We start from the raw sequence: 27,150 nt of genomic DNA, 5'->3' as shown, positions 1-27,150 counted from the left end.
TAGCTACATGGGAAAAGAGATAAATTTAAAACTAAAGATATAGGAGAGGTCTAATATACATTAAAAGGAAATGGTTATAAGGACTCAACTAGCAAAGAACCTAAGATGTACATAGTGGCCTATTTCTCTCACCTATGATTGGCCCAATACCTAATATTTAGTGAAAATGTAGATGGGGACAGAAAATATTTTGAAAAACAAGAAGGAATTACAAAGAAATCCCTGGCAAGCGGAACAACATGTAAAACATGTAAATACAAAGAATAATAGACCATAGAAACAATGCTTATTAGTTTCAGCAGTTAAGAATCTATCCTCTTGGGAGCTGGAGAGATAGCACAGCGGGTAGGGCATTTGCCTTGCACGCGGCTGACCCAGGTTTGATTCCCGGCATCCCATATGGTCCCCTGAGCACCGCCAGGAGCAACTCCTGAGTGCAGAGCCAGGAGTAACCCCTGTGCATTGCTGGGTGTGGCCCAAAAAGCAAAAAAAAAAAAAAGAATCTATCCTCTTTACTACCTTTAGTTAGAAACAAACACTTAAAACTTCGAAGGAACTTCAGAAGATTAGCTTTTTCTATTTGTCCTCGTGAGACATGAAAAAGAAAACTGATTTTCCTAAAGTCTTCATTAGAAAAATAATCAGATTCCCCAATTTTTGATCCTTAATCACTTTCATTGCTTAAATTCTTAGAGATTTCTTATCACTTACAGTACAGTGTCTACTTTCTTTAGAATAATAAACTTGACTTTTGTAACTTTTCATGTATTACACACCTTTGAAATGCACAGCTTGTTTTCACAAGTTGACCTGGATTTGAATTTCAACACTGTTACTCATTAACTATAAATAAAATATTTCCTGTTAGTAACCTTATATTTCTGGACTTTAGTTTTCTCACTTTCAAAATAGTATTGATAGTGTTGATATCAACTGCCAACTGATGTGTAATCCCACCAAAGGCCAAGATCTAGAGACTATAAAACCAAGCTATGGAAGAGAACAACGCAGTCTTCTGCCGCTATGTCTGGCTGTCCTCACCTGGGCCTCTTGGAGGGGGGCAGGTTGAGTTTCCCTCCCTGCCCCGAGCAGAGCCCTGGAAGCTGAAGACCTCCAGAACCCAGCCACAGCCATGCTAAGACCACTCTCCACTTACTAGACGAGCGTCATGCATGAAGGAACCAGCAGAGGAACCCAGGTGTGTGGGACCCAGGGCTGAAATCTTCAAGCCTGCTCGATTCGGGACTGGGTCTCCTCCGCCAAGATCCCCCATCTTCCAGCAGCTAGACAGTTAGACCCACCAACTGCCGTGTAATACCACCAACAGCCAAGATCCAGAGACTATAAAAGCAAGCTCTTGGAATTGCACGGCTGCATTTGCGGCCACACAACCTCTTATGGTCTAGTTTTCGCTCTCAGCGAACCCATCCGGCAGTATTCTGCCCGCATATAGGACTGACTGGGAACACCAGTAAAGGTGATTAGAGGCTGCCTCCAAAGACTCCATCCCTCTTGGAGAGCCCAGCAAGCTACTGAGAGTATCCCACCCACGCGGCAGAGCCTGGCAAGCTACCCGTGACGTACTCGATATGCCAAAAACAGTAACAATGATGGTCCTTATTCCCTTACCCTGAAAGAGCCCCCAATATGCCATCACGCTACACTATCACATGGCAGGGACAAAAGCAGACATTACTGGCACCCACTTTATCAAATCGATGAACAACAGGATGACAGTGACAGTGACTGTATTGATATATGGTGACTGGGCTGGACCAATAGCATGGACCAATAGCTGGACCAATAGGTAGGGTGCTTGCATTGCACGTAGCTGATTCGGGTTCGATTCCTCCATTCTTCTCAGAGTGCCCGGCTAGCTGTTGAGAGTATCCCACCTGTATGGGAGAGTCTTGCAAGCTCCCCATGATGTGTTCAATATGCTAAAAACAGTAACAACACGCCTCACAATGGAGATGTTACTGGTGCCCACTCGAGAAAATCGATGAACAATGGGAGGAGAGAGCTACAGTGCTATATGGTGACTATTGAACTATCAGAGTTAAAATTGTTTCACATGGTACCTTGGAAATATTCCACTGCAAGTATGTGTTATTATTGTTACCTGTTAGTATCCTCTATCTAGGCTCATATAACCTCTAACACTTTACATATAAAATTGCCTACATTAGGCTTTTAAGTGTGACCTCCATATATTGTTTCAGACCTCTATAACACTGCTCACTCCATTCCTTCTATTTAAACTATTCTCCTCTTCCTAGATCTAAACAATGTCCACTTATTATTTGAGATCACATTAGGTGGCATCTTATTTTGGGATATAACAGTCCATTATGCTCATTTTGCTTAACATCATGGGCAAACAGACCATGTTGCATTTTTTAATTTACATCTTCTACTAGTTGATAAATAACTTAAGGCATGCATGCCTTACAGGTAATTAATAATTATGTGAATGAAACGAGAACCTGTAGTGCTTTTTTGAATATTACTGTAGGCAGTAAAGGCCCTCCCGTTGATCGTCGATTTGCTCGAGCGGGCCCAGTAACGTCTCCATTGGAGACTTTGTTGTTACTGTGTCTGGCATATCGAATACTCTCGGTAGCTTGCCGGGCTCTCCGAGAGGGGCGGAGGAATCGAACTCGGGTCGGCCATGTTGGCCGCGTGTAAGGCGAATGCCCTACCGCTGTGCTATCGCTCCAGCCCAGTGGGTTTGGTTTCAAATCATATAATCACCCAATTGATCCAACCACTTGTTTGGTTTGGTATTTCCCAACTCCTTTTCTGTTTAAAAAATTCATCTAAATAAAGAACTGTTAGTTTCAAGTTGAGTCTTAGGCGTGCAATATTACAATACCAACCCCATCACCAAGTCCACTTCTCTCAACCAGTGTTTCCATGTTCTATCCCATCCCTCCACTCTCACCCCAGTGCCTACCCCCATGGCAGGCACATTTCAAATTTCAGTTGCTTTAGTTTAGATCTTAGGTTTTCAGTTTTGTTTCACAACTTTTTTTTTCTATCAGTAGTCCCCTTCCAATCTTCCTTCCTTCCTGTTGAACAAATATCCTATTAGTTCACCAACTAGTCTAGTATTGTGCCCCCGCCCTTTTCTGGCTATTTTCTTACCACTTTCTGGCTACTGTCTATCTTCTCTCCGTACAAAACCTGGTACTGAAAATTAAAAGAGAATTCCAAAAGTAGAGCCATAGTTCTTCCTATAGGACAAAAAGCTTAAAGCCCCAAATGCTTAAATCCCATGACATGTAGAAGGACAGAAAATTACTCACAAATTATTATTAAACTATACAATTGGAGAGCTTAAATATATTTTGAAATCATTGTTATGAATAAAATCAATGGGTGCAGTTAATGCACTTTAACACAAAATGAAAATTAGTGAAATAAAAAAGAAAAAGAATGAGCAGGAAATTCTTGATCAAAGAGAATGACATTATTAAAAAGTTTGAAGTAGAGATCTTGCATACATAAAACATAAAGAATGAAGTGGAATGTTCCATGAAAAGCAAGGACAGCAGATTTTATCTCACAAAAATTGGCAAAATTGAAGAACATAATGCAGTAATGATATAGAAAAGATGGGAAATAAGACAGAAAAACAACAAAATGTCACTTTGACTCATTTGATAAATCAGTCATATAACTGTAAAATAAAAGGAGAATATAGTCACCATATAAAAATCAAGGAGTATTATACATTATTATGATATATCTGTATTAACATCTTGTTGCACAACATATATAAAAGTTACTAACATAACTAAATCAATACATTTTCATAGTAAGTTTATCTCAGCAAACTGACATCATTAGAAAAGAGATAGTTCAGATAAAATTAATAAAGTAATAACAGACACAAATAATGTTATTGATCAGATGGAATTAATAGACTGATACCAAAAATGAATCCCCCAAACTGTGAGCACAAATTCTTCTGAATTGCACATGGTAGACCCTCAAAGACTGATGCAAAACGTCTCAATAAATATATGATGAGCCTCTTCCTCTTCGTCCCCAAGGCTGTGCTGGTCTTCTTCACCACCCAGGTCTGTTTATCTGCCAGTATTCGAACCCGGGACATGGCTTTCTCTGTGAAAGTACCCCAGGCGTCCTCTAGGACCCTGGGGCAAAAGCAGCCCTGAGCCTCTGCCTCTTCCTCTTCATCCCCAACACTGTGCCCATCTTGTTCCTCACCCAGCCTTTACCTACCCCCCACACACCAGGTTCCTGTGGGAGTGTGGCCTCTTCAGAAGTGGGTGTGGCTTTGGTAGAAGTGGGCGTGGACTTATTTTAGGTGGGCGGACGATCACGCAGTTTACTCATACGAAGAAATCTAGTGTAACATCACAGTTCCCATATCCACACACCAACATGAAGAAACAACGCAAATCCTCACCATGTGAGGAGGGCGATGAAAAGAGTCCAGAAACCTCAGTAGGTACCACTCACCTAAGGGACCTCTCTGACAAAGAATTCAGATATGCAGTCATGAAAATGTTCAATAAACTAAATTAAACAGTCATACAGGTATCCAGTAAATTGAAGGAGGACATGAAAGATACAATGGATAGGAAAATTGAGAAAATCAAGGAAGAAATGAGAGCAGAAATTGGAAAGCTATGCACAGAAATGTCATGAATTAAATATTCCATAGATGAAATAAAAAGTCTTTGCCTTCAAGAGTAGAATGGCCACAGCTGAACACAGAATCAGTGAGCTGGAAGATCAGCAGCACGAAGCCTACAGGCAACAACAAACAATGGCAAGAGACCTAAAAATAGCTCTGGAGTAAATGAGGGTCCTAGGAGATGATTACAAGAGGAACAACATTAGAATCATTGGAGTACCAGAAGGTCAGGGAAACAATCCCATTGAAAAAGCCACGGTTAAAAAATCATTGCTGAAAAATTCCCAGAGCTCGACAATGCAGCCATTCAGATTCAAGGAGCCTGAAGGGTGCCAGCTAAAAGAGACCCTAACAAAAACACTCCAAGACATATCATAGTTAGAATGATCGATGTTGCCGATAGAGACACAATAATGCAAGCAGCAAGGTCAAAGAAGGAAATCACATACAAAGGAGCATGCCTGAGATTCACAGCGGACCTAATCAGAGGAAACCCTCCAAGCCCGAAGGCAATGGTGGGATATAGTGAAAAAAAAATCACTGAAATAAATGCTTCAGCAAGAATACTCTATCTGGCTAAACTCTCACTCAAACTCGAAGGAACAGTACACTATTTTCTAGATAAACAGCAGCTCAGGAACTTCATAGACTCAAAACCAAACCTAAAAGAAGGGCTAAAGAGACTACTATAAGACAAGACAAACCCTACAAGAACTACAGACCCCTAAAAGAGATGACACAAAACCCCATAACAATGATCTCTCTCAATGTCAACGGTCTAAATTTATCAATTAAGAATGGATTCAGAGACAGAACCCAACATAATGCTGCCTACAAGAAACTCATCTCAACAGTCAGACTTAAAGTTAAAGGATGGAAAACAATCCTGCAAGCAAACAGCTGCCTCAAAAAAGCTTGGGTGGCCATACTAGTATCCTACAACATTATTTTCAGGTTGAAAAATATTAGAAGGGACAGAGAAGGATATTTTCTCTTCATCAAGGGATATGTACAACAAGAAGAAATCACACTCTTAAATGTATACACACCTAATGAGGGAACAGCTAAATATTTAAAACAACTGCTAACAGATTTTAAGGAGGACATTACTAGCAACACAACAGTAGCTGGAGACTTCAAGATCATATTATCACCTCTGGATAGATTAACAAGAACAAAACTCAGCAAGGAAACATTGGCTTTGAAAGAAGAAATAGAAGAGAAAGGGCTTATAGACCTATAAAGGGCTTTACACCCCAAAAAGAAAGAAAACATTCTTCTCCAGTGCACACGGAACATTTTCCAAAATAGATCATGTGCTAGGACACAAAACATACCTCAATAGAATCAGGAAGATAGAAATAGTATCAACAATCTTTTCAGACCACAACCCAGCAATATCACTCCTGGGAATTTATCTCAGAGAGGCAAAAATGTATAGTCGAAGTGACATCTGCACTTGTTTGCTCATTGCAGTACTGTTTACAATAGCTAGAATCTGGAAAAAACCTGAGTGCCTGAGAACAGATGACTGATTAAAGAAACTTTGGAACATCTTCACAATGGAGTACTATGTAGCTTTTAGAATAAATGAGGTCATGAAATTTACATACAATTGGTACTACATGGAAAGTATCATGCTAAGTGAAATGAGTCAGAAAGAGAGGGATAGACATAGAAAGATTGCATTCATGTGAGGAACATAAAGTGACAAAATAGGAGACTAACACCCAAGAATAGCCGAGATAAGTACCAGCAGGTTTACTCCATGGATTGGAGGCCAGCCTAACATGCTATGGGTAAAGGCAGCTCAGATAGAGAAGGGAGCACCAAATAAAGGGTGTTGGGAAGATCCGCCCAGGATGGGAGAAGCATGCTGAAAGTAGACTACAGACCGAACATGATTGCCACTCAATTGCTCTTTTGCAAACCAAGCACCCAAAAGGAGAGAGAACAAAATGGAATTCCCTGCCACAGAGGCAGGGTAGGACGGGGGAATGGGTGGTGGTAGGGATAATGGGATTAGTGGTGGTGGAGAATGGGCACTGGTGGAGGGATGGGTACTCGATCATTATATAACTGAAACCCAAACACAAAAATTTGTAAGTCTACAACTGTACCTCGGGTTTTTTCCAGGTTCTGGCTATTGTAAAGAATGCTGCAATGAACAAACAAGTGCAGATGTCATTTTGACTATACATTTTTGCCTCTCTGGGATAGATTCCCAGGAGTGGTATTGCTGGGTCAAATGGGAGCTCAATTTCAAATTTATTGAGAATTGTCCATACTGTTTTCCAGAAGGGGTGAACCAGTCAGCATTCCCACCAGCAGTAAAGGAGGGTCCCTTTCTCGCCATATCCGCGCCAACACTGGTTGCTTTTGTTCTTTTGGATGTGGGCCAGTCTCTGAGGTGTGAGATGGTATATCATTGTGGTTTTGATCTGCATTTCCCTGATGATTAATGATATAGAGCGTTTTCTCATTTGTCTTTTTGCCATTTGGATTTCTTCTTTGAGAAAGTTTCTGTTCATTTCATTGCCCCATTTTTTATGGGGTTGAATGTTTTCTTCTTGTGTAGTTCAACCAGTACTTTATATATCCTTGATATCAACCCCTTGTCAGATGTGTATTTGGCAAATATCCTTTCCCATTCTATAGACTGTCTTTGTATGTTGGTCACTGTTTCTTTTTGTGTCTATGATGTTTTTGTCTTTTATAGAAACTTAAATTTTTATGGTGGTCATGAGTAAGATATTCAAATATTTTTTGTGTGTGTTTGTGGTGTGTTTTTGTGTGTTTATGGAGAGGAACTCTTGGCAGTGTTTAGCACTTTTTCCTGTTTCTGAACTCAGGGATCACTCAGGGTACCATATGGGATGTAGAGAATGAACTTGGGTTGACTGCGTGTAAACACCTACTGCATTATCTTTTTCAGCATCCTCTCCTTTTTAAAGTGCTGTATTTCTGAAACCAGTATAGTATAAACTGTTACCTCAAAATGTTTTCATCCGAGAGCTTTCTTTATCCAGTTTTCATGAATATTTATTTAAAGTGTTATAAGAATATGAAGTAGTTATTGTGTTTGGTCTTCAAGTTGACTTAAAATGTAACCACTCCTGTCTCAGAGTCAGCCTTTTTTGTTTATTTTGTCTGAGGTGTTTTAAACAAAATGAGTTTGTTTAAAACAAAATGATTTTGTTTCTTCTTTGACCTTTGCTTCAGGCTATTCAGAAAAGTCACATACAGAGGAATGCTAAGAGTTATTTTAGTATGCTATGGTTTGTTCTTTTGTTCATGGAAACTTAATTTTAATGAAATAATTAATATTTGTAATTAATAATCATTAATAATATTTGTGTTACATAATGGCTGGCATTATTTACTGTTGTATTTACTGTCACTGTCACTGTCCTCCCATTGTTCATAGATTTGCTCGAGCAGGCACCAGTAATGTCTCCATTATGAGACTTGTTGTTACTGTGTTTGTCATATCGAATATGTCAGGGGTAGCTTGCCAGGCTTTGCTGTCCGTGTGAGGTACTCTCGTTAGCTTGCTAGGCTCTCCAAGAGGGGTGGACAAATAAAACTGGGCTCAGCCTGGCCAGCTGCATGCAAGACAAATGCCCTACAGCTGTGCTATCGCTCCAGCCCATCCTGGTATGCCTTATCTCCTGAGAGTGGGGGCCGGTCTGATCCAGGGTGAGGTGTTGGGGGGTAGTGGCGGCGGTGATGGTGGCAGCCCATGGGTCCACGGCTGAGGAAGGTTTCGAGGGTGGGGAGCCCCCGCAGGCACCTGTGGGGGTTGACCCCAAGCCTCCCCATTGTATTTACAATTTTTGGCATATCGAATATGCCACAGGTAGATTGCCAGGCTCTGCCGTGCAGACGGGATACTCTTGGTAGGTTGTCGGGCTCCCCTAGAGAGATAGAGACTTTTAGGGTGGCCTCTAATCACCCTTGCAAGTGTTTCCATGGTTCAAACCATATTTGAACCCCATCAAATATGGTGCAGTAATACAGTAAACATAGTACAGTAAATACAATGAGCCTCATTCCCCTGACCCTGAAAGAGGCCCCAGTATGGCAGCATTAAGAAGGATGAGCAAGAAGAGGCTGATAAAAATCTCAGGACCGAACTAGGCTGCCAAAACTATGAAGGACTAAAATGATTGTCTATACTTTCAACACACGTACTCTGGCATTGGAACCATCCATTGAGGACCTTATGGTGCAAGCACAGAAGATCAAGTATGGCATCATTGGTCTGAGCTTGTTGAGAAGGCATAGATCACATCACACCATTTTCGACACTGGAGAACTGTTCGTCAGACCATGTGATAATTGAGGCTTTGGTGGTGTCGGTGTCCTTGTCAACAGGAACTTGGCATTGATTCATTTGAATGCCTAACAACCCAAACTGGATGATTATGCTTGAATAGAAGTGGTCACTACCTGTGGTTTCTATCTTCATTGTCGATGCACTAACATCCAATTATGATGAAGAAGAAATTGAGAAGTTCTACATGGAACTGGATAAGTTCTATAAATAAGGCCAAACCTTCTACAAGGTCATTGTCAGTTATTTTAATGCCAAGATAAAACGATAGCACAGCGGGTATGGCGTTTGCCTTGCACGCGGCCAACATGGCTGACCCGAGTTCAATTGCTCCGCCCCTCTCGGAGAGCCCGGCAAGCTACCGAGAGTATTTGATATGCCAGACACAGTAACAACAAAGTCTCCAATGGAGACGTTACTGGGCCCGCTCGAGCAAATCAATGATCAACGGGAGGGCCTTTACCTTTACCTTTACCTAAGATAAAACTGAGAAGATCGGACAAAGAACTTTAACTTGGGACCCATGGCCTAGAACAGGGTGAGAGGCACTCTGAGCTCACCATGTAAAACAAGACCATCCATGGTTATTCACAGTTCCAGAAGGCTAAATCTAAACATTAGACATGGGAGTCTCCTGGTGGACAGTTCCACAATGAAATTGACCACATCATATTCAATTGACGGTTTGCCTGACTGATGTTGCTGCTGTCCCAACATTTCAAACAGGATTGGACGGCTCTCACCTTTGTGCAAAATTCTACTTCACAGAGGAGGGAGAAAGGGCTGCAAACTTTAAGAAGAGAACTTCAAGAACCAACTGGGAGCTCTTTGGCACTATTTCAGCAACATGGGACGATGCCGTGGTTGACAACACTGAGGAAGAATCCATCAACTGGTTCAGCACCTCCATGATTGTGCGAGGAAAGCCGAGAGAAAGCCACAAGAAGACGCCTGTCTTCAAAAACTCTTGAACTCACTCACTAACGTGGCTGGGCGTGAGTCTCAGGCAACCACAAGCTAACGTCTGAGCTCGCAAAGCAGTGCAGAGAAGTGATAAAAGAAGAACTTAAAGAGATAAGAGCAGCAGTACTGGCCAAATACACAGAAGTAGGGAAAAGCATTCACAACACCCGCCTGTCCTTTGCCAACTACAAGACTAAGATGACTACCCTCTGACGTTCTGATGGATCTATCACATCTTCCAGAAGGTCAATGGAGAAGAATATCCATGACTTCTACTCAGATTTCTTCGAGAGCCACGTCCACCTGCCCACATACTAAATTCCACGGGATGGATATGTTGTTCCCAACGTTCTACGTTCTGAAATCTGACACGCCATTTTGTCAGTAACGAAACAAACAGCACTCGGCCCAGACAAGGTCAGACCTGAACACCTGAAGAACCTGCTGTCAGTTCTCATTAATACACTGGCTCGGGTCCTCACACACTACCTGTCTGAATGCAAGGTTCCGTCCCAATTGAAAACCATCACAACCTTTCTACTATACAAGAAGAGAGACATCCATGACATTGGCAACTATCACCCGATCTGCCTGTTGTATGCGTCTACAAGAGGTTTTCTCCAGTCATTCTGAAAAGGATTGGCAGAACACTTGATGAAGGACAACCATGTGAGCAAGCTGGGTTCCGAAAAGGATTCAGCACTGTCGACCATATCCGCATGGTAACCAAGCTTATTGAGGTTTCTCAGGAGATCAAGAGGTCGCTCTGTCTAACATTCATTGATTCTGTTGAAACTGAAGTGGTCATCGAAACTCTAGCCAGAGCATTCAAACTCAACATATCAGGATCTTCCGTGAGTTGTATTATTAATGCACCACCAGTATCTCACCATTCCACAAGGAAGTGATCATCAACCTAAAGAGAGGGGTTCGGCAGGGTGATACTATTTCATCAAAACTCTTCAGAGTCACCCTGAGAACGTCATGTGACAACTAGAATGGGAAGGAATGGGAGTGAAAATAGATGGTCAGCAACTACACCAGCTCGCTTCACTGATGACATCATTCTAAAACACCAAAAATCAGTCAAGTGGCACAAATGCTGACCGACTTCGACCGTGAGTGTGGAAAGGTTGGACTGCAGCTGAATCTCACGAAGACAATGTTCATGAGAAAAGGACTAGTTCCTGACTAGTTCATTCTCTCTCAGAGGAATGAACATCTCCGAATGCAGCAGTTATGTGCATAACAAGGTCAAGAACTCAACATGATGAATGACCTGGCACCTTAGTTGCGCAGGAGGAAGAGAGTGGCTTTCAGTGCCTTTAAGAGTGTTGAAAAAATAGCTAAGAGGACGAAGAGCCCCGGGCACAACTCTTTCACTCTACCATTCTTCCTGCATTAACATTGTCTTAGAGACCTGGACCCTATGAAAACAGGTTGAGAACGCTATTCTCCCAAAAAGTTACCGAAAGAGCTATGCTTGTAATATCACGCCACACTCAAGTGAGAGGAGGAATCTGGAGTTTCGACCTCCATCAATGATCAAGAATCAGGGATGCTGTCTCGTTTGTCAAGGCGTTGAAAATCAGATGGGCTGGACACGTAATGCGATTTGGAGACTGGGCTAGAGCCATTACCAACTGTATTCCACGAAATTTCAAAAGATTGAATGGCTGCGCACCTCCTAGATGGTCAGACTTCTTCGTCAAGACTCTGGACGATCAGTTTGAGGCTCTTTGTGTTCCTGGAGTGAGCAGACGCCATTGTGCTACAATAGCGTGCCACAGGGACAAATGGAGATGTTACTGGTACCCACTTGAGCAAATCGATGAGTAATGGGAGTCAAGTTCTCAAGTGATCAATGTTGGGCATTATGTAATATATATATATATATAAATATATATATAAAACAAAATCATCTGGTGATACAGCATTTTAAAATATCTTCTTTTGCCCCACATCCTAGTCCTAATTCACTATACTTTCTGCCTTTATGGATTTTTTTTTATCCTGTACAATTCACATAAATGAGGTCATATAATATGTGACCTTATAAATCTATTTTTATAGCACAGCGGGTAGGGCGTCTGCCTTGCACGCAGCCAACATGGCCGACCCGAGTTCGATTCCTCCGCCCCTCTCGGAGAGCCCGGCAAGCTACCGAGAGTATTCGATATGCCAGACACAGTAACAACAAAGTCTCCAATGGAGACGTTACTGGGCCCGCTCGAGCAAATCGACGATCAACGGGAGGGCCCTTTTTTACTTAGTATAATGTTTAAGGTAATTTATATACCAGTAATTTATTATTTCTTATAGCTAAAAAGTATTTCATTATAGTTAATACCACATTTTATTTTTTATTTTTATTGATTCATTGTCACTCTGTTTGTTACCCTCTTGAGAAATTATGAATAATGATTCAGAATGTATTATGTGTCAATTTTCATGTGGAACTATGTTTTCATCTACCTTCAGTACACAGCTAAGTGTTTATTGCTAGGCCATGCAGTATTTTTGTAACTTTTGAGTAATGATATTTTTATTTATCTAACTGATTCATTAGACAAAACATGTTTATAGACAAAACATGTTTATATTCTCATTTCCCTCTTTTCTTCACAAATAGTAACACATTGAGGGCTTGATATCCGAAAACACAGCTGTTAGGGCGCTTGCCTTACATACATGGTGAACTCAGGTTTATCCTTGGCATTCCATATGAACCCTTGAGCCTTGCCAGGAGTGCTCACTGAGCACAGAGCGAGAATTAGCCATGACTATCACGAGAAGTGGCCTCAAACCCCCCAAAACATATTATATACCTTGGTTTAGACTTTGTTTGTTATATTCTTTAAATCTTAAAACTTTATAATGCATTGTAGAAATCACAACAAAAAATAATTTTCAAATATTTTATATGACCACACAATAGTGTATTATTTGGAAGTACTATTTACACAGTAAGTCCTCTGATGATATTTAAATTACTTCCCATCTTTTCTGATTAAATGTTGTTTATAATGTTTTTATTGAATCATTGTAAGACAGAACCTTTCAAAGCTATTCATGATTAGATCAGTCATGCAGTGTTCCAACACCCATCCCTCAACAAGTGTACATTTCCCAGCACCAGTGCCCCCAGTTTCCCTTCCATCACCCCCGTCCTCCCAACTTTCAGCCTGCTTCTATGGCAGGGTTTTTTCTTCTCTGTCTCTGTGTGTCTCTATCTCTCTCCTGTTATTTTGTAACAACTAACATTGCACAATTTGTATTTGTGAAGGTCTATTTTGAAAGTACAGGCCTAAAATTAGAAAAATTGAATTAAAGTTAAGAGAATAGGCAGATATATTAGATATTGTCGAATTCCTTTCATCTAAGTTTGTCCTGTATTAACATAGTACATATAAATGAATGTCTTTTGGACCTTTTGGCTTAGGGATACATATATATATATATATATATATATATATATATTTAATTAAATCACCTTGAGAACAGTTACAAAGCTTTCAGGTTTAAGTCTTGGTCATACAATGATCAAACACCCATCCCTTCACCAGTGCATATTTTCCACCACCAAGAACCCTCATATGCCTCCCATGCTACCTCTCCCGGTGCCTGTGAGGCAGATGATTTCCACTAAACTCTCTTTCTACTTTTATTACATTCATTATTTTGACAAAAGATGCACCACTATTATTTGGAATTTTCCCCCAACAATCAAACCTGCTGAAAAGGCATCATGAAATAATTCGTTTACTATTGCCGGTTATGAAGAATATATGATGCCATGTGGCTGCTACTGCGGCAGTGCGATTTTTGATTTCTGATATTTTTCTAATTAAGTTGGGAGGGATTTTTGTCAAAAGCTGAATAGTTTCGAGATTGGTTTGTGTGCTTCTGGGTCCATGGCTGTTCTGGAAAGTCGCTTGTGGGGGGAATTTTGTGGTCTCAGCAGGGCAAGAAGGACGTGCCAGTTCCACCCCCCCCCCCCCCATCTTAGGGAATTTTTTATGTGTGAGATTTTCCAAGTGGTGATTAGAAGGTCCTTCCTCCAAAGGTACCATCTGTAATTTGATTTCTATTTTACTTATTAATTTTGTTTTTGAGTCCAAATGCAGCTGTGATGAAGGCTTACTCCTGGCTCTGTGCTCAGGGTTCACTACTGGAGGTGCTCGGGGAACCATATGTAGTACTAGGGATCAAACCAAGGAAATGTGCAAAAGCTAAGTGCCTTATCCATTGTACTATCTTTCTAGCCTTTGTGAATTGATTCTTGGCCAAGCTGGCAGGAGGTTTAGTGTAAAGGTCTGAAAATGTGATGAATATTACTCAGGCCCTGAAGTATCAGGGATACCTGGGCCATAACTGAAGGTGCTAGGGACCTACAGGGCTGCACCTATCAATTTTTGGGGAAGTATTTTGTGCCAGAAACAGAACCTAGGTCTGGTGCATACTATTCATGTGCTTAATCATTGTGGTATCTCCCATTCCCATTTTAGGGATTTCGAAAATCAACATTTCTGAAGTAAAGCAAATGAAAGTCCGTGGGTAAAGGTAGTTCCTCAATGCTAGCAAAAGGATATTCAATTGACTTTTTTTCCTCCTTTCATATACTGAAACTCTTAAGAAGTAATAAATATAAGAAACCTTCAAAAATTAATTCAATCCTCTTATTTTATAAATAAGCTAACATTGGCATAGAAATTAGAAAAACTTTACTTTAGGTCATGTGGCAAATTAGTGATAGCATTGACTCTTTTCCCAGGGTAATTCCAAATTAGTGTGCCAGTTATCTTAGGTACTGATTTTTTGTCTTTTACTGAGATCATCAGAAACAATATTTTGGGCAGAAATTCTTCTTTGGTTCTCAAATGTCCCAAAGTGAAAAAAGTTGTAATACATATAAAGTCCTTGCTAACTTTTCCTATTTCTATATATGATACTTATTTGTCATAGAAATCTAAACAATAAATAAATATATTTATGTCAAACTAGATCAGATCTTGGAGACATCTCATGATATGACAATGGAACCTGGATTTAAGAGGTTTAATAATGGATGAGAGAAGTGCATACAACTTCAAACTTTACCTTCATTAAGCTCCTCAATTTAGTTATTTAAGATCCTCTCCAAATGTGGTAAATATATATATCATCAGTGAATTTTTGTGAGTGTGTTGACAGCTTCATTTTGTTAAATATGAGATACTTAAGATGCAACACATTTTTATTATATCACTTCTTTACTTTTTAGTGTAACAGGAATTGCCTTGAGAGTGACCTACCCATGACCAAAAAAAAAAAAGTTAGCAGGAAAACTGAAATTAGAGTACAGGGTTGACAGAAAGCTTTCTGCTATACTATACTTTCTGCTTTCTAAGAAACAGCACCAGGTCAAATAATCTCACCTTTATATACAGTATTAAACTCTTTGCCTTTACACATAGAATGGGGCACACATGCCCCTTATACCTTTCTATTTTGGAGCCCAATACCAAACATATCTCTGGAATGCTATTGTCCTTATAGCCTACTACACAAAACATAAATAATGAAAAATAAAAAATAACTATAGTTTTATCAGGATTTCCATTTCATGAGAACCTTCTATGTGTCATGAAATTATCCTGAATTTACTGAAATTCATATAGTATAACATTCCTGTTTGGTTATTAATATTATTCTTATTTTCTATATGAACACAAACTTTATGAGAATATTTCCTAAAATTACATAGCTAAATAAGTTGTAAAGTTGGGATTCAAAAGAAGATTAATATGACAGCAGAGGCTGTGTTTAGTTCACTCTATCTGTTATTATTCCTGTATTGAAATAATCCATCAATTTAATTGCATAAGGACTTTGAGAGGAATTAAAAATGGGTGAAAGCAATATCACTTTTTTCACAGAAGAATCACATTAATCATAGCCTATCCGGGTTAAACAAACTGGAACTGGAATTTACTGAGTAGACAGGCTGCTTCTTGGCAGTCATTCCAGGTAGTCCAGTTTTCCAACCATAAGCTATTACTAAACATTCAGATACTACTTACTTGACCAAGTGTCTTATAAGAAGTTCCAGCATTTCTCGATTCTTTTCTGGTAGCTTATATACCAGGGAATGAATAGCTCCCAGACGGTAATCCAAATTGTCAGACTCTGAGAGAGATAGAGAGAGAAAGAGAGAAAAATAGAGAGGAGGGGGAGAAATAATGTGAGTTTTACCTTCTGGGGGACTGGATTAAGCAAATTCATAAGCACACACGCATATACTGAGAAAAAGGGACATAATAGGAGACAAATAGAATTAAGAAAGCAAAGAGAGCAAGGAAGAAAGACACTAAACTAAAAAGAGGAAACAACCAAAAGGACAAAAGAAAGGTAAAAATCAAAGAGACCTATAATGAAAGAAAACAGAAGAGACTACAGAGCTATGAGACTTCTTGTTTCAGAGGAAGTCACGTTCATTAATCTCCTCAATTTCTAGATAGAGCAGGTTGTGACTAAAGTTCCATATAAAAGCTTTCAAATAGAAACCCTTGTCAACATAATTTCTATAAGGTATTGGGAGATATGCGGTCTTTATTATTCTGTCAAAATTTCTGTGTTAGATAAGAGTAACTATTAAATAAACATTTGCTGAGTAAAGATGCATTTTGAGGACAAAAGCCTTGAATACTTTTCTAGTTTACCACATATGGTATATTATGTAGTGGCTTCAGTTCACAGTTTTTAAAGTAAAATAATTCTATTTGAAAAATTGCAGAGGGAGGGATCGAGAGAAACAGCAAGAGAGAGAGAACACATTGCAAGATATGACACAGGCAGCAAAGGATGTGCCTCAACATTTCTATTTTTTAGCTGTTAAAAATGGTATAGTTTTGGTAATCCTAGATGTCCTCTTCCCATATACTCCTCAACAAACACCCTGTTTTATTATCTAGATAAAATGTTATCATATTGGCAATAGATTAGGAATAATATTTAAAAAACAATTGTAAAACAATTGAAAAGGCAATGGAAAGAAAACCTGAAGACACTAATATAATGGAACCATTTGACAATCTACTGATAAATAAGCCAATGCCCTTGCTCTGATGGAATAAAATTATCAATCAATAAAAAACTTCAAATTGGTTACCTCTTTTCCAATTTTCTCCAGTCTGCACAAATAAAGTGAATTTTATGAGAAATAATATTATAGTGGATTGATATATAAAGTAAGAAAAATCTCATGTGACAAGGCACAATATCTGCATTATTTTTTGTTACCTGCCATTCAAAACAGCTTTCCCTCAATCAGCTTTCTGGGTTTATCATAGCAAAAATGTATTAAGAAGCCAGAGCAGCACAATTAACTAGTAATAAATACTTACTTGCTGCAGAGACCAGCTCTTTGTGAAGTCGATAAGTCATGACAGGTTCAGAAAGATTCCTATAATTAATAAACACTGTAAGTTTCTTTTGTGAGGTGCTAGCCAGGCACTAGATTTTTCAGTTCTGTGGGTATAATTCTGAAATTTTCTGAGTTCCACAACTTTATGTGACAAATCATTTTTCTACATAGTACTATACAGGATAGTTTAAAAAATTAGAATCATAGTTGCTATTAATAAAACAAAAGAACTGCAAAATTATGGGTCCAAACCTTCAACAAATGCTCCAGTTAGAGTTCAGTGAACAGAGGTAGTAATCAGTCCCAAAAACTTCTAATCTGGACCTACTCTTAAAGATCCTATGAAGTCCTTACAGTTTGTGTCTAGTTTCTCAATTTGGAAAGTGAAACTGCTTTTCAGAATTTCTTCCCATTTGATCTTAATAAGGTGAAGCATTAATTTGCATTGCTGTTTAATGGAGGAGGAAAATGATGCACAAATAGATTTTTTATTTAACCCCAAAATTATTAGCTACACTCTATTTACACTTGACATAGTTCCAATTATTTGTTCTCTTTCTAGATGAGTAACACACTTCAAGCAAATAGTCTACTTGAGGTTTTCATAAAAAATTGTAGTGAAACGGGACAAAAGTGGTGGTAAAGTAAAGGCAGGTGCTATATTGCTCAAAGTAATCAACAGCAACAAGAAGAAACTTCACTGTTCTGAGTGATTTATAAACATTTACTCACTTAATCCTTACAGTAACTCTGTAAGGCACATATTATTATTATTGTTCTATTTAACACTTGAAGAAAATGAGATCCAAACTAGTAATTCACCCCTTACCACATAATAACTAAGTAGCTGAATTAGACAGTTTATCTTAAGAACAAACTCCTAAATTATTGCATTACAGTCCTTGCCACTTTTATTGTTGAAGAACTACAGATAAGAGAAAACAAAGGATTAAAGAAAAATGATATCAGAAGCTAGAGGCAAATTTAATAAGGGCTATTTAAAATATATTAAAAACAGAGTTACTTCAATGAATGGGTAGGCTGACAAAGGAGAGAGTAGGTTAGATTCAGATACCAGATAGAATGTAGAGTGGAAATTTATTCAGAATGAATTTGAACGGTTGAGTCAGAGAGCTTCTGAAATAGACAAAGGGACCCCATCCAAAAATTAGTTAAGTACCCTTCTCATACTGAAAATTGGAAATTTAAACTATGAATCTAGGATGGTGCTAACAATTGAACAGGTAATACTTGCAAGGGATGGAAAATTGGCAGCCAATAGCTAAAGGCCATGGAAAATTTCTTATTTGTCCAAATAAGAACCAAAAACGGGTAATTCAATCAGTCACCAGAATATAAAAAATGGATCACACCTGCTGTTCTAAGAGCTAAGCTTAGAGTTTAGAGCTCTGTGCACATGGATTACTGCTGGGATTTGGGGGACCATAAATCCTTCTGTAGATAGAACCTAGGTGGACCCCATTGAAGGAAAGGCAAGCAAATGACATCATGTACTGCTTTTCAGCATAAAATATAAATATTTGATATATTTGGCCTAAAATTTAAAATTTCATGACTGTTTTATTTTTTAAAAATTATTTTAATGGATAAGAGAAAGAACACATGGAGGGTGCGGGATCCCGGAGGAAAAAAAAAAAAAGAAAAAACAGGTTCCAAAAAGAGCCAAGTTCACCCGCAAGTTCCAGATGGAGTAGGCGCCGCATCTCGCCTCCCCCAGATGGAACCCCGGTGACCAGAAGCCTCTACAAACACAGCTCGAGTATGCGGGAACGAGGACTTTTTCTCAAATCTGCCGAACTACACCTCCCAGGTAACCTCTGATTCCGGAAGGCATGCCCACAGCCCGCCCCCCAGCGCCATCTTTGAAGCCTTAAGCATAAGAGAAAGAACACATGGAGGGTGCGGGATCCCGGAGGGAAAAAAAAAAAGAAAAAACAGGTTCCAAAAAGAGCCAAGTTCACCCGCAAGTTCCAGATGGAGTAGGCGCCGCATCTCGCCTCCCCCAGATGGAACCCCGGTGACCAGAAGCCTCTACAAACACAGCTCGAGTATGCGGGAACGAGGACTTTTTCTCAAATCTGCCGAACTACACCTCCCAGGTAACCTCTGATTCCGGAAGGCATGCCCACAGCCCGCCCCCCAGCGCCATCTTTGAAGCCTTAAGCATAAGAGAAAGAACACATGGAGGGTGCGGGATCCCGGAGGGAAAAAAAAAAAGAAAAAACAGGTTCCAAAAAGAGCCAAGTTCACCCGCAAGTTCCAGATGGAGTAGGCGCCGCATCTCGCCTCCCCCAGATGGAACCCCGGTGACCAGAAGCCTCTACAAACACAGCTCGAGTATGCGGGAACGAGGACTTTTTCTCAAATCTGCCGAACTACACCTCCCAGGTAACCTCTGATTCCGGAAGGCATGCCCACAGCCCGCCCCCCAGCGCCATCTTTGAAGCCTTAAGCATAAGAGAAAGAACACATGGAGGGTGCGGGATCCCGGAGGGAAAAAAAAAAAGAAAAAACAGGTTCCAAAAAGAGCCAACTTCACCCGCAAGTTCCAGATGGAGTAGGCGCCGCATCTCGCCTCCCCCAGATGGAACCCCGGTGACCAGAAGCCTCTACAAACACAGCTCGAGTATGCGGGAACGAGGACTTTTTCTCAAATCTGCCGAACTACACCTCCCAGGTAACCTCTGATTCCGGAAGGCATGCCCACAGCCCGCCCCCCAGCGCCATCTTTGAAGCCTTAAGCATAAGAGAAAGAACACATGGAGGGTGCGGGATCCCGGAGGGAAAAAAAAAAAGAAAAAACAGGTTCCAAAAAGAGCCAACTTCACCCGCAAGTTCCAGATGGAGTAGGCGCCGCATCTCGCCTCCCCCAGATGGAACCCCGGTGACCAGAAGCCTCTACAAACACAGCTCGAGTATGCGGGAACGAGGACTTTTTCTCAAATCTGCCGAACTACACCTCCCAGGTAACCTCTGATTCCGGAAGGCATGCCCACAGCCCGCCCCCCAGCGCCATCTTTGAAGCCTTAAGCATAAGAGAAAGAACACATGGAGGGTGCGGGATCCCGGAGGGAAAAAAAAAAAGAAAAAACAGGTTCCAAAAAGAGCCAAGTTCACCCGCAAGTTCCAGATGGAGTAGGCGCCGCATCTCGCCTCCCCCAGATGGAACCCCGGTGACCAGAAGCCTCTACAAACACAGCTCGAGTATGCGGGAACGAGGACTTTTTCTCAAATCTGCCGAACTACACCTCCCAGGTAACCTCTGATTCCGGAAGGCATGCCCACAGCCCGCCCCCCAGCGCCATCTTTGAAGCCTTAAGCATAAGAGAAAGAACACATGGAGGGTGCGGGATCCCGGAGGGAAAAAAAAAAAGAAAAAACAGGTTCCAAAAAGAGCCAACTTCACCCGCAAGTTCCAGATGGAGTAGGCGCCGCATCTCGCCTCCCCCAGATGGAACCCCGGTGACCAGAAGCCTCTACAAACACAGCTCGAGTATGCGGGAACGAGGACTTTTTCTCAAAACCGCGCGGCCGCTTACGCGGCCGCGCGACATCTCTCTATATACAAAGTGATCAATGAGAAGTAAACCACCCAATCTTTCTCCCTGAAAGTCAGAGTTAAGTTTGGAGCACGGCCACAGCCCCAGAAACACAAGGACTTAATGCAGAACCCAGCAGCTTAGAGCAGAAAAGTGAAAGGACTATGCGTTAATCCAGGCCATCAAGTCTGCCGGAGGGGAAAGGGTGTTGCCCCATTCGCCCTCTCTTCTCTGGAAAGAAGGATGGCGGCCGCATGGGAGCCTTGTGGACAGCAGGTATGAGCCGGGGGTGTGGGGGCGACTAAAACCTCATGGGAAGGGGGGCGTTCCGGTCCGTCCTTCACGCCCTACCGAGGTCAACAGTTGCCCCCCACGAGCGGCTCTCCAGCACGGCCACAGCCCCAGAAGCACAAGGGCTTAATGCAGAACCCAGCAGCTTGGAGCAGAAAAGTGAAAGGACTATGCGTTAATCCAGGCAATCATTTCTGCCCAGAGGGGAAAGGGTGTTGCTCCCTTCCGCCCTCCTCCCTCTGGAAAGAAAGATGGCGGCCACATGGGAGCCTTGTGGACAGCAGGTATGAGCCGGGGGTGTGGGGGCGACTAAAACCTCATGGGAAGGGGGGCATTCCGGTCCGTCCTTCACGCCCTACCGAGGTCACCAGTCACCCCCCACGAGCGGCTCTCCAGCACAGCCACGGCCCCAGAAGCACAAGGACTTAATGCAGAACCCAGCAGCTTGGAGCAGAAAAGTGAACGGACTATGCATTGACCCAGGCCATCAAGTCTGCCGGAGGGGAAAGGGTGTTGCCCCATTCGCCCTCTCCTCTCTGGAAAGAAAGATGGCGGCCACATGGGAGCCTTGTGGACAGCAGGTATGAGCCGGGGGTGTGGGGGCGACTAAAACCTCATGGGAAGGGGGGCGTTCCGGTCCGTCCTTCACGCCCTACCGAGGTCACCAGTTGCCCCCCACGAGCGGCTCTCCAGCACGGCCACAGCCCCAGAAGCACAAGGGCTTAATGCAGAACCCAGCAGCTTGGAGCAGAAAAGTGAAAGGACTATGCGTTAATCCAGGCAATCATTTCTGCCCAGAGGGGAAAGGGTGTTGCTCCCTTCCGCCCTCCTCCCTCTGGAAAGAAAGATGGCGGCCACATGGGAGCCTTGTGGACAGCAGGTATGAGCCGGGGGTGTGGGGGCGACTAAAACCTCATGGGAAGGGGGGCGTTCCGGTCCGTCCTTCACGCCCTACCGAGGTCACCAGTTGCCCCCCACGAGCGGCTCTCCAGCACAGCCACGACCCCAGAAGCACAAGGACTTAATGCAGAACCCAGCAGCTTGGAGCAGAAAAGTGAACGGACTATGCATTGATCCAGGCCATCAAGTCTGCCGGAGGGGAAAGGGTGTTGCCCCATTCGCCCTCTCCTCTCTGGAAAGAAAGATGGCGGCCACATGGGAGCCTTGTGGACAGCAGGTATGAGCCGGGGGAGTGGGGGCGACTAAAACCTCATGGGTCGGGGGGCGTTCCGGTCCGTCCTTCATGCCCTACCGAGGTCACCAGTTGCCCCCCACGAGCGGCTCTCCAGCACGGCCATGGCCCCAGAAGCGCAAGGACTTAATGCAGAACCCAGCAGCTTGGAGCAGAAAAGTGAATGGACTATGCGTTGATCCAGCCCATCAAGTCTGCCGGAGGGGAAAGGGTGTTGCCCCATTCGCCCTCTCCTCTCTGGAAAGAAAGATGGCGGCCACATGGGAGCCTTGTGGACAGCAGGTATGAGCCGGGAGTGTGGGGGCGACTAAAACCTCATGGGAAGGGGGGCGTTTCGCTCCGCCCTTCACGCCCTACCGAGGCCACCAGTTGCCCCCCATGAGCGGCTCTCCAGCACGGCCACGACTCCAGAACACAGAAACCAATTTCTTAACTATCTGACTTTCAGTAGAAATACTTCCAGGGTCAATAAGTAAAATAGCAGAAATCCAAAACCAACATTTAATTCTTGAACCCAGCTGGAGAAAGCAAATCACTTCACAATGCTTTTTCAGCATGTCTGATTTGGGGGGGTGGGGTAAACTCTAAATAATAGTGGTGAATCTTTTATTGAAACAATCTAATCAAAGCGGATAGAGTGTTAACTAGAATTCATCTGCCTCACAGGGACGGGGAGGGGTGGGGGGTGGGGTTTTATTGGGGTTCTTCATGGGAAAAAATAAGTATTGGTAAAGGGAAATGTGTTTGATATTTGCATGACTGAGACATAAACCTGAAAGCTTTGTAACCTTTCCCACAGTGATTCAATAAATAAATAAAAAAAAATTTAAAAAAAAAATTATTTTAATGAAGTCAAACTGTTAATACAATTTTAGAGTTGAAATTCATTAGATATCAAAGCTCAAAATTAAAATCAATAGTATAAAATCAATTTTTATGTGAAAATTTTATCTCATAACAGAGGGAAGTCCTTGTCTAATAATTTAACAAGCTTTTTTTTTTAGGTTTCAAGTTCCATATTATTGTTCTTGTTGAGTTTAGTTGGCATTCATGTTACTTTCCCATCTAATGTGGTGTGTCTCTATTGGAATTTCAGTAATGAGGAATTAAAAGGTGTTGTGCGACAACTTATGCAGCTGTACGATCCAAAGACTTCAGAATCTATGAGCTGGTCAGTTAGTTGACATGGTGGGGAAATGGAAGGTGGACTTATCTTAGCTAGAGCTTTGGGAAGTACAGGGATCTTGGGGTAGACTGATCACACCAACTTCAAGAAGACATAAGACTTCTCAGTCCTGGCACTAGGATACCTGAAATTATTTGCGGTTTGGCATCTCTCCAGAGAATATTAGTGAGGAAGTGGAGTTGATGCCTTTGAGTGGCTGCAGCAGTGTGGTTTAGGTGTGGCTGTTAGGTTTTTAGCAGGGTTGATATTCATCACCCAGAGTTTTCAGCCATGGGAACTGGTGTTTGAAAGGATTAAAATATCTGGCTGCATTTACTCATGCATTTATTTGTACAAGTAAATATGCTGTTTCAGACACATGACACAAAATATAACTACACACCAATATTTATAATTAAAATGCATGCACAGACTCCACCTCGCAAGTGTCTGCAGGCGTCCCCCCCGACGCTGGGATGAATAGGGGATCTGCGCCTGTCTGCCTGTCCCTTTCAGCCACCCAGGTTGAGCCACTCCCTTGTCCCCCACCCAGTCTTTACTGCCTAGACAGAAACCAGATATCCATGGGGGTGTGGCCACTTCAAAGGTGAGCATGGCTTTAAAAGTGGGCATGGCCTAAATTTCGGGGGCCACAGGTAGTTCACTCAAATCAAGAAATATTACCCCTTCGGCTCAAGTGTCTGCAGGCGCCCCCCCCCACCCCCAGACGCTGGGAGGAAAAGGGGATCTGGGGATCTGCTTCTCTCTGCCTGTCCCTTTGGTCCCGCCGCCTATCAGAGCTGCTTCCTTGTCCCCCATCCCCCAGGTTGGTCTTTGCGCCTCCCCTCTGACCTGGGACTGGAACCCCACCACGCAAGTGTCTGTAGGCGCCCCCCCCCACGCTGGGAGGAAAAGGGGATCTGCGTCTCTCTGACTGTCCCTTTGGTCCAGCCGCCCATCAGAGCTGCTTCCTTGTCCCCCACCCAGTCTTTACTTCCTGGACAAAAACCAGGTATCCGTGGAGGAGTGGCCAACACAGAGGTGGGCGTGGCTTTAAAAGTGGGCGTGGCCTAATTTTCGGCAGCCGCAGGTAGTTCACTCAAACCAACAAATATTACTCCTCCACATACACAACAACATGAGGAAACAACGCAAATCCCCACCACAGGGAGACCATGAGGAAATACGTCTAGAAGCCTCAGTAGGTGCTAGACACCTTAGGGACATCTCTGACAAGGAATTCAGATATGAAGTCATCAAGATTTTCAATCAACTCGATGAAACAGTCACACACATATCCGCTAAACTGAAAGAGGACATGAAAGAAACAATCGATCGCACAATTGACAAAATACAGCAAGAAATGAGAGCCGAAATTGGAAAGCTCTGCACAGAAATGGCACTCATCACGGATTCCATAGATGAAGTCAAAACCTCACTCAGTGCCCTCAAAAATAGAATGACCACAGCTGAGGAAAGAATCAGTGACTTGGAAGATCAGCTGCACCAAGCCAACAGACAACAGCAAACAATGGCAAGAGACCACAAAATAGCTCAAGATCGAATCAGAGTCCTACGAGATGATTCCAGAAGAAACAACATTAGAATCATTGGACTACCAGAAGCTCAAGGAAACAATCCCAATGAAAAAAACATGCTGAAACAAATTATTGCCGAAAAATTCCCAGAGCTCCATAATACAGCCATCCAGATTCAAGAAGCCTGAAGGGTGCCAACTAAAAGTTAAGACCCCAACAGAAACACCCCAAGACATATTACAGTTAGAATGATCGATGCTGCCGATAGAGACACAATAATGCAAGCAGCAAGGGCAAAAAACGAAATCACATACAAAGGAGTACCCCTGAGATTCACAGCAGACCTCCCAGAGGAAACCCTTCAAGTCCGAAGACAGTGGCGAGATATAGTCAAAAAACTCACTGAAATGAATGCTTCACCAAGAATACTCTATCCGGCTAAACTGTCACTCCAAATAGATGGAAAGCTACGCTATTTTCTAGATAAACAGCAGCTCAGGAACTTCATAGACTCAAAACCAAACCTAAAACAAGGACTAAAGGGGCTACTATAAGACAAGACAAACCCTACAACCACAACACACCTGCACAGAAACATGACACAAAACCCCATAACCATACTCTCTCTCAATGTCAACGGTCTAAATTCACCATTGAAGAGACAGAGTGGCAAAATGGATACAGAAACAGAACCCAACATTCTGCTGCCTACAAGAAACTCATCTCAACACTCAGAGCAAATACAGACTCAAAGACAAAGGATGGAAAACAATCCTGCAAGCAAACAGCTCCTGTAAAAAAGCTGGGGTGGCCATACTAGTATCTGACAACATTAATTTCACCCTGAAAAAGGCTAGAAGGGACAATGAAGGCCATTTTCTATTCATCAAGGGATACATACAACAGGAAGAAATCACACTCTTAAACGTATACGCACCTAATGAGGGAACAGCCAAATATTTAAAACAACTGCTAACAGACTTTAAGGAGGACAGTGCAAGCAGCACAATAGTACTTGTATACTTCAACATTGCTCTCTCACCTCTGGACAGATCAACAAGAACAAAATGCAGCAAGGGATCATTGGCTTTGAAAGAAGAAATAGAAGAGAGAGGGCTTATAGACTTATACAAGGCTTTACACCCAAAAAGAAAGAATACACATTCTTCTCCAGTGCACACGGAATATTTTCCAAAATAGACCATGTGCTAGGACACAAAACATACCTCAACAAAATAAGGAAGATAGAAATAATATCAGCCATCTTTTCAGACCATGATTCACTGAGGATAGAAGTGAATCACACACAGACACGGAGAACCAAATCAAACACCTGGAAATTAAACAACTCGATGCTGAACAATGAATGGGTCAGGAACTAAGTCAAGGGCGAAATCAAAAGATACCGGGAAACAAATGAGAATGAAGACACGAGCTACCAGAACCTATGGGATGCAGCAAAAGCTGTATTAAGGGGAAAATTTATAGCTCTGCAAGCATATCTTAGGTGTAGAAATGGTGCACATAAACAACTTGACCTCACAGCTCAAGTCCTTAGAAAAGGATAAACAGAAAGAACCTAAATCAGGCAAAAGGAAAGAGATCATAAAACTTAGAGCAGAAATCAATGACATGGAAACCAAAAAAACAATCCGAAAGATCAATGAAACCAAGAGCTCGTTCTTCGAGAGAATAAACAAGATAGATAAACCACTCGCAACACTCACAAAGAAACAGAGAGAGAGAACCCTAATAAACCAAATCAGAAATGAGAAGGGGGATATCACAACAGAAACCAAAGAAATCCAAAAGATCATCAGAGACTACTTTGAAAGTCTGTATGCCACGAAACCCTCCATGACTTTGAAGCTAATAGTATCTTCAAAGATGCCATGCCACTGATTGAGCAAGTGAAAACAGAGATAGATTAATGGTACTATCTTAAACTCAGAAGCTTCTGCACCTCCAAAGAAACAGTGACCAAAATACAAAGACAGTCTAAAGAATGGGAAAGGATATTCGCCGAATACACAT

General features: G+C 42.0%; 1 protein-coding gene across 2 annotated transcripts in view; it reads right to left on the bottom strand.

The window, feature by feature from the left end:
• The window catches only part of OPHN1 (oligophrenin 1), a 553,120-nt gene that overhangs the window by 130,617 nt on the left and 395,353 nt on the right, over positions 1–27,150 (bottom strand). For both annotated transcript variants that reach the window (XM_056130029.1, XM_056130028.1), the window contains exons 17-18: positions 17,351–17,409; positions 16,028–16,133 (exon numbers count right to left, since the gene is read on the bottom strand). In XM_056130029.1, the coding sequence (XP_055986004.1) occupies positions 16,028–16,133; positions 17,351–17,409 (165 nt within the window). The remainder of the gene's footprint in view (positions 1–16,027; positions 16,134–17,350; positions 17,410–27,150) is intronic.

The sequence above is a fragment of the Sorex fumeus genome, unplaced genomic scaffold, assembly GCF_029834395.1.
Source record: "Sorex fumeus unplaced genomic scaffold, SorFum_2.1 ptg000073l, whole genome shotgun sequence".
Classification (NCBI taxonomy): domain Eukaryota; kingdom Metazoa; phylum Chordata; class Mammalia; order Eulipotyphla; family Soricidae; genus Sorex; species Sorex fumeus.
The sequence above is the reverse complement of the archived record's forward strand: the minus strand, read 5'-3'. Positions and strand labels throughout refer to the sequence as shown.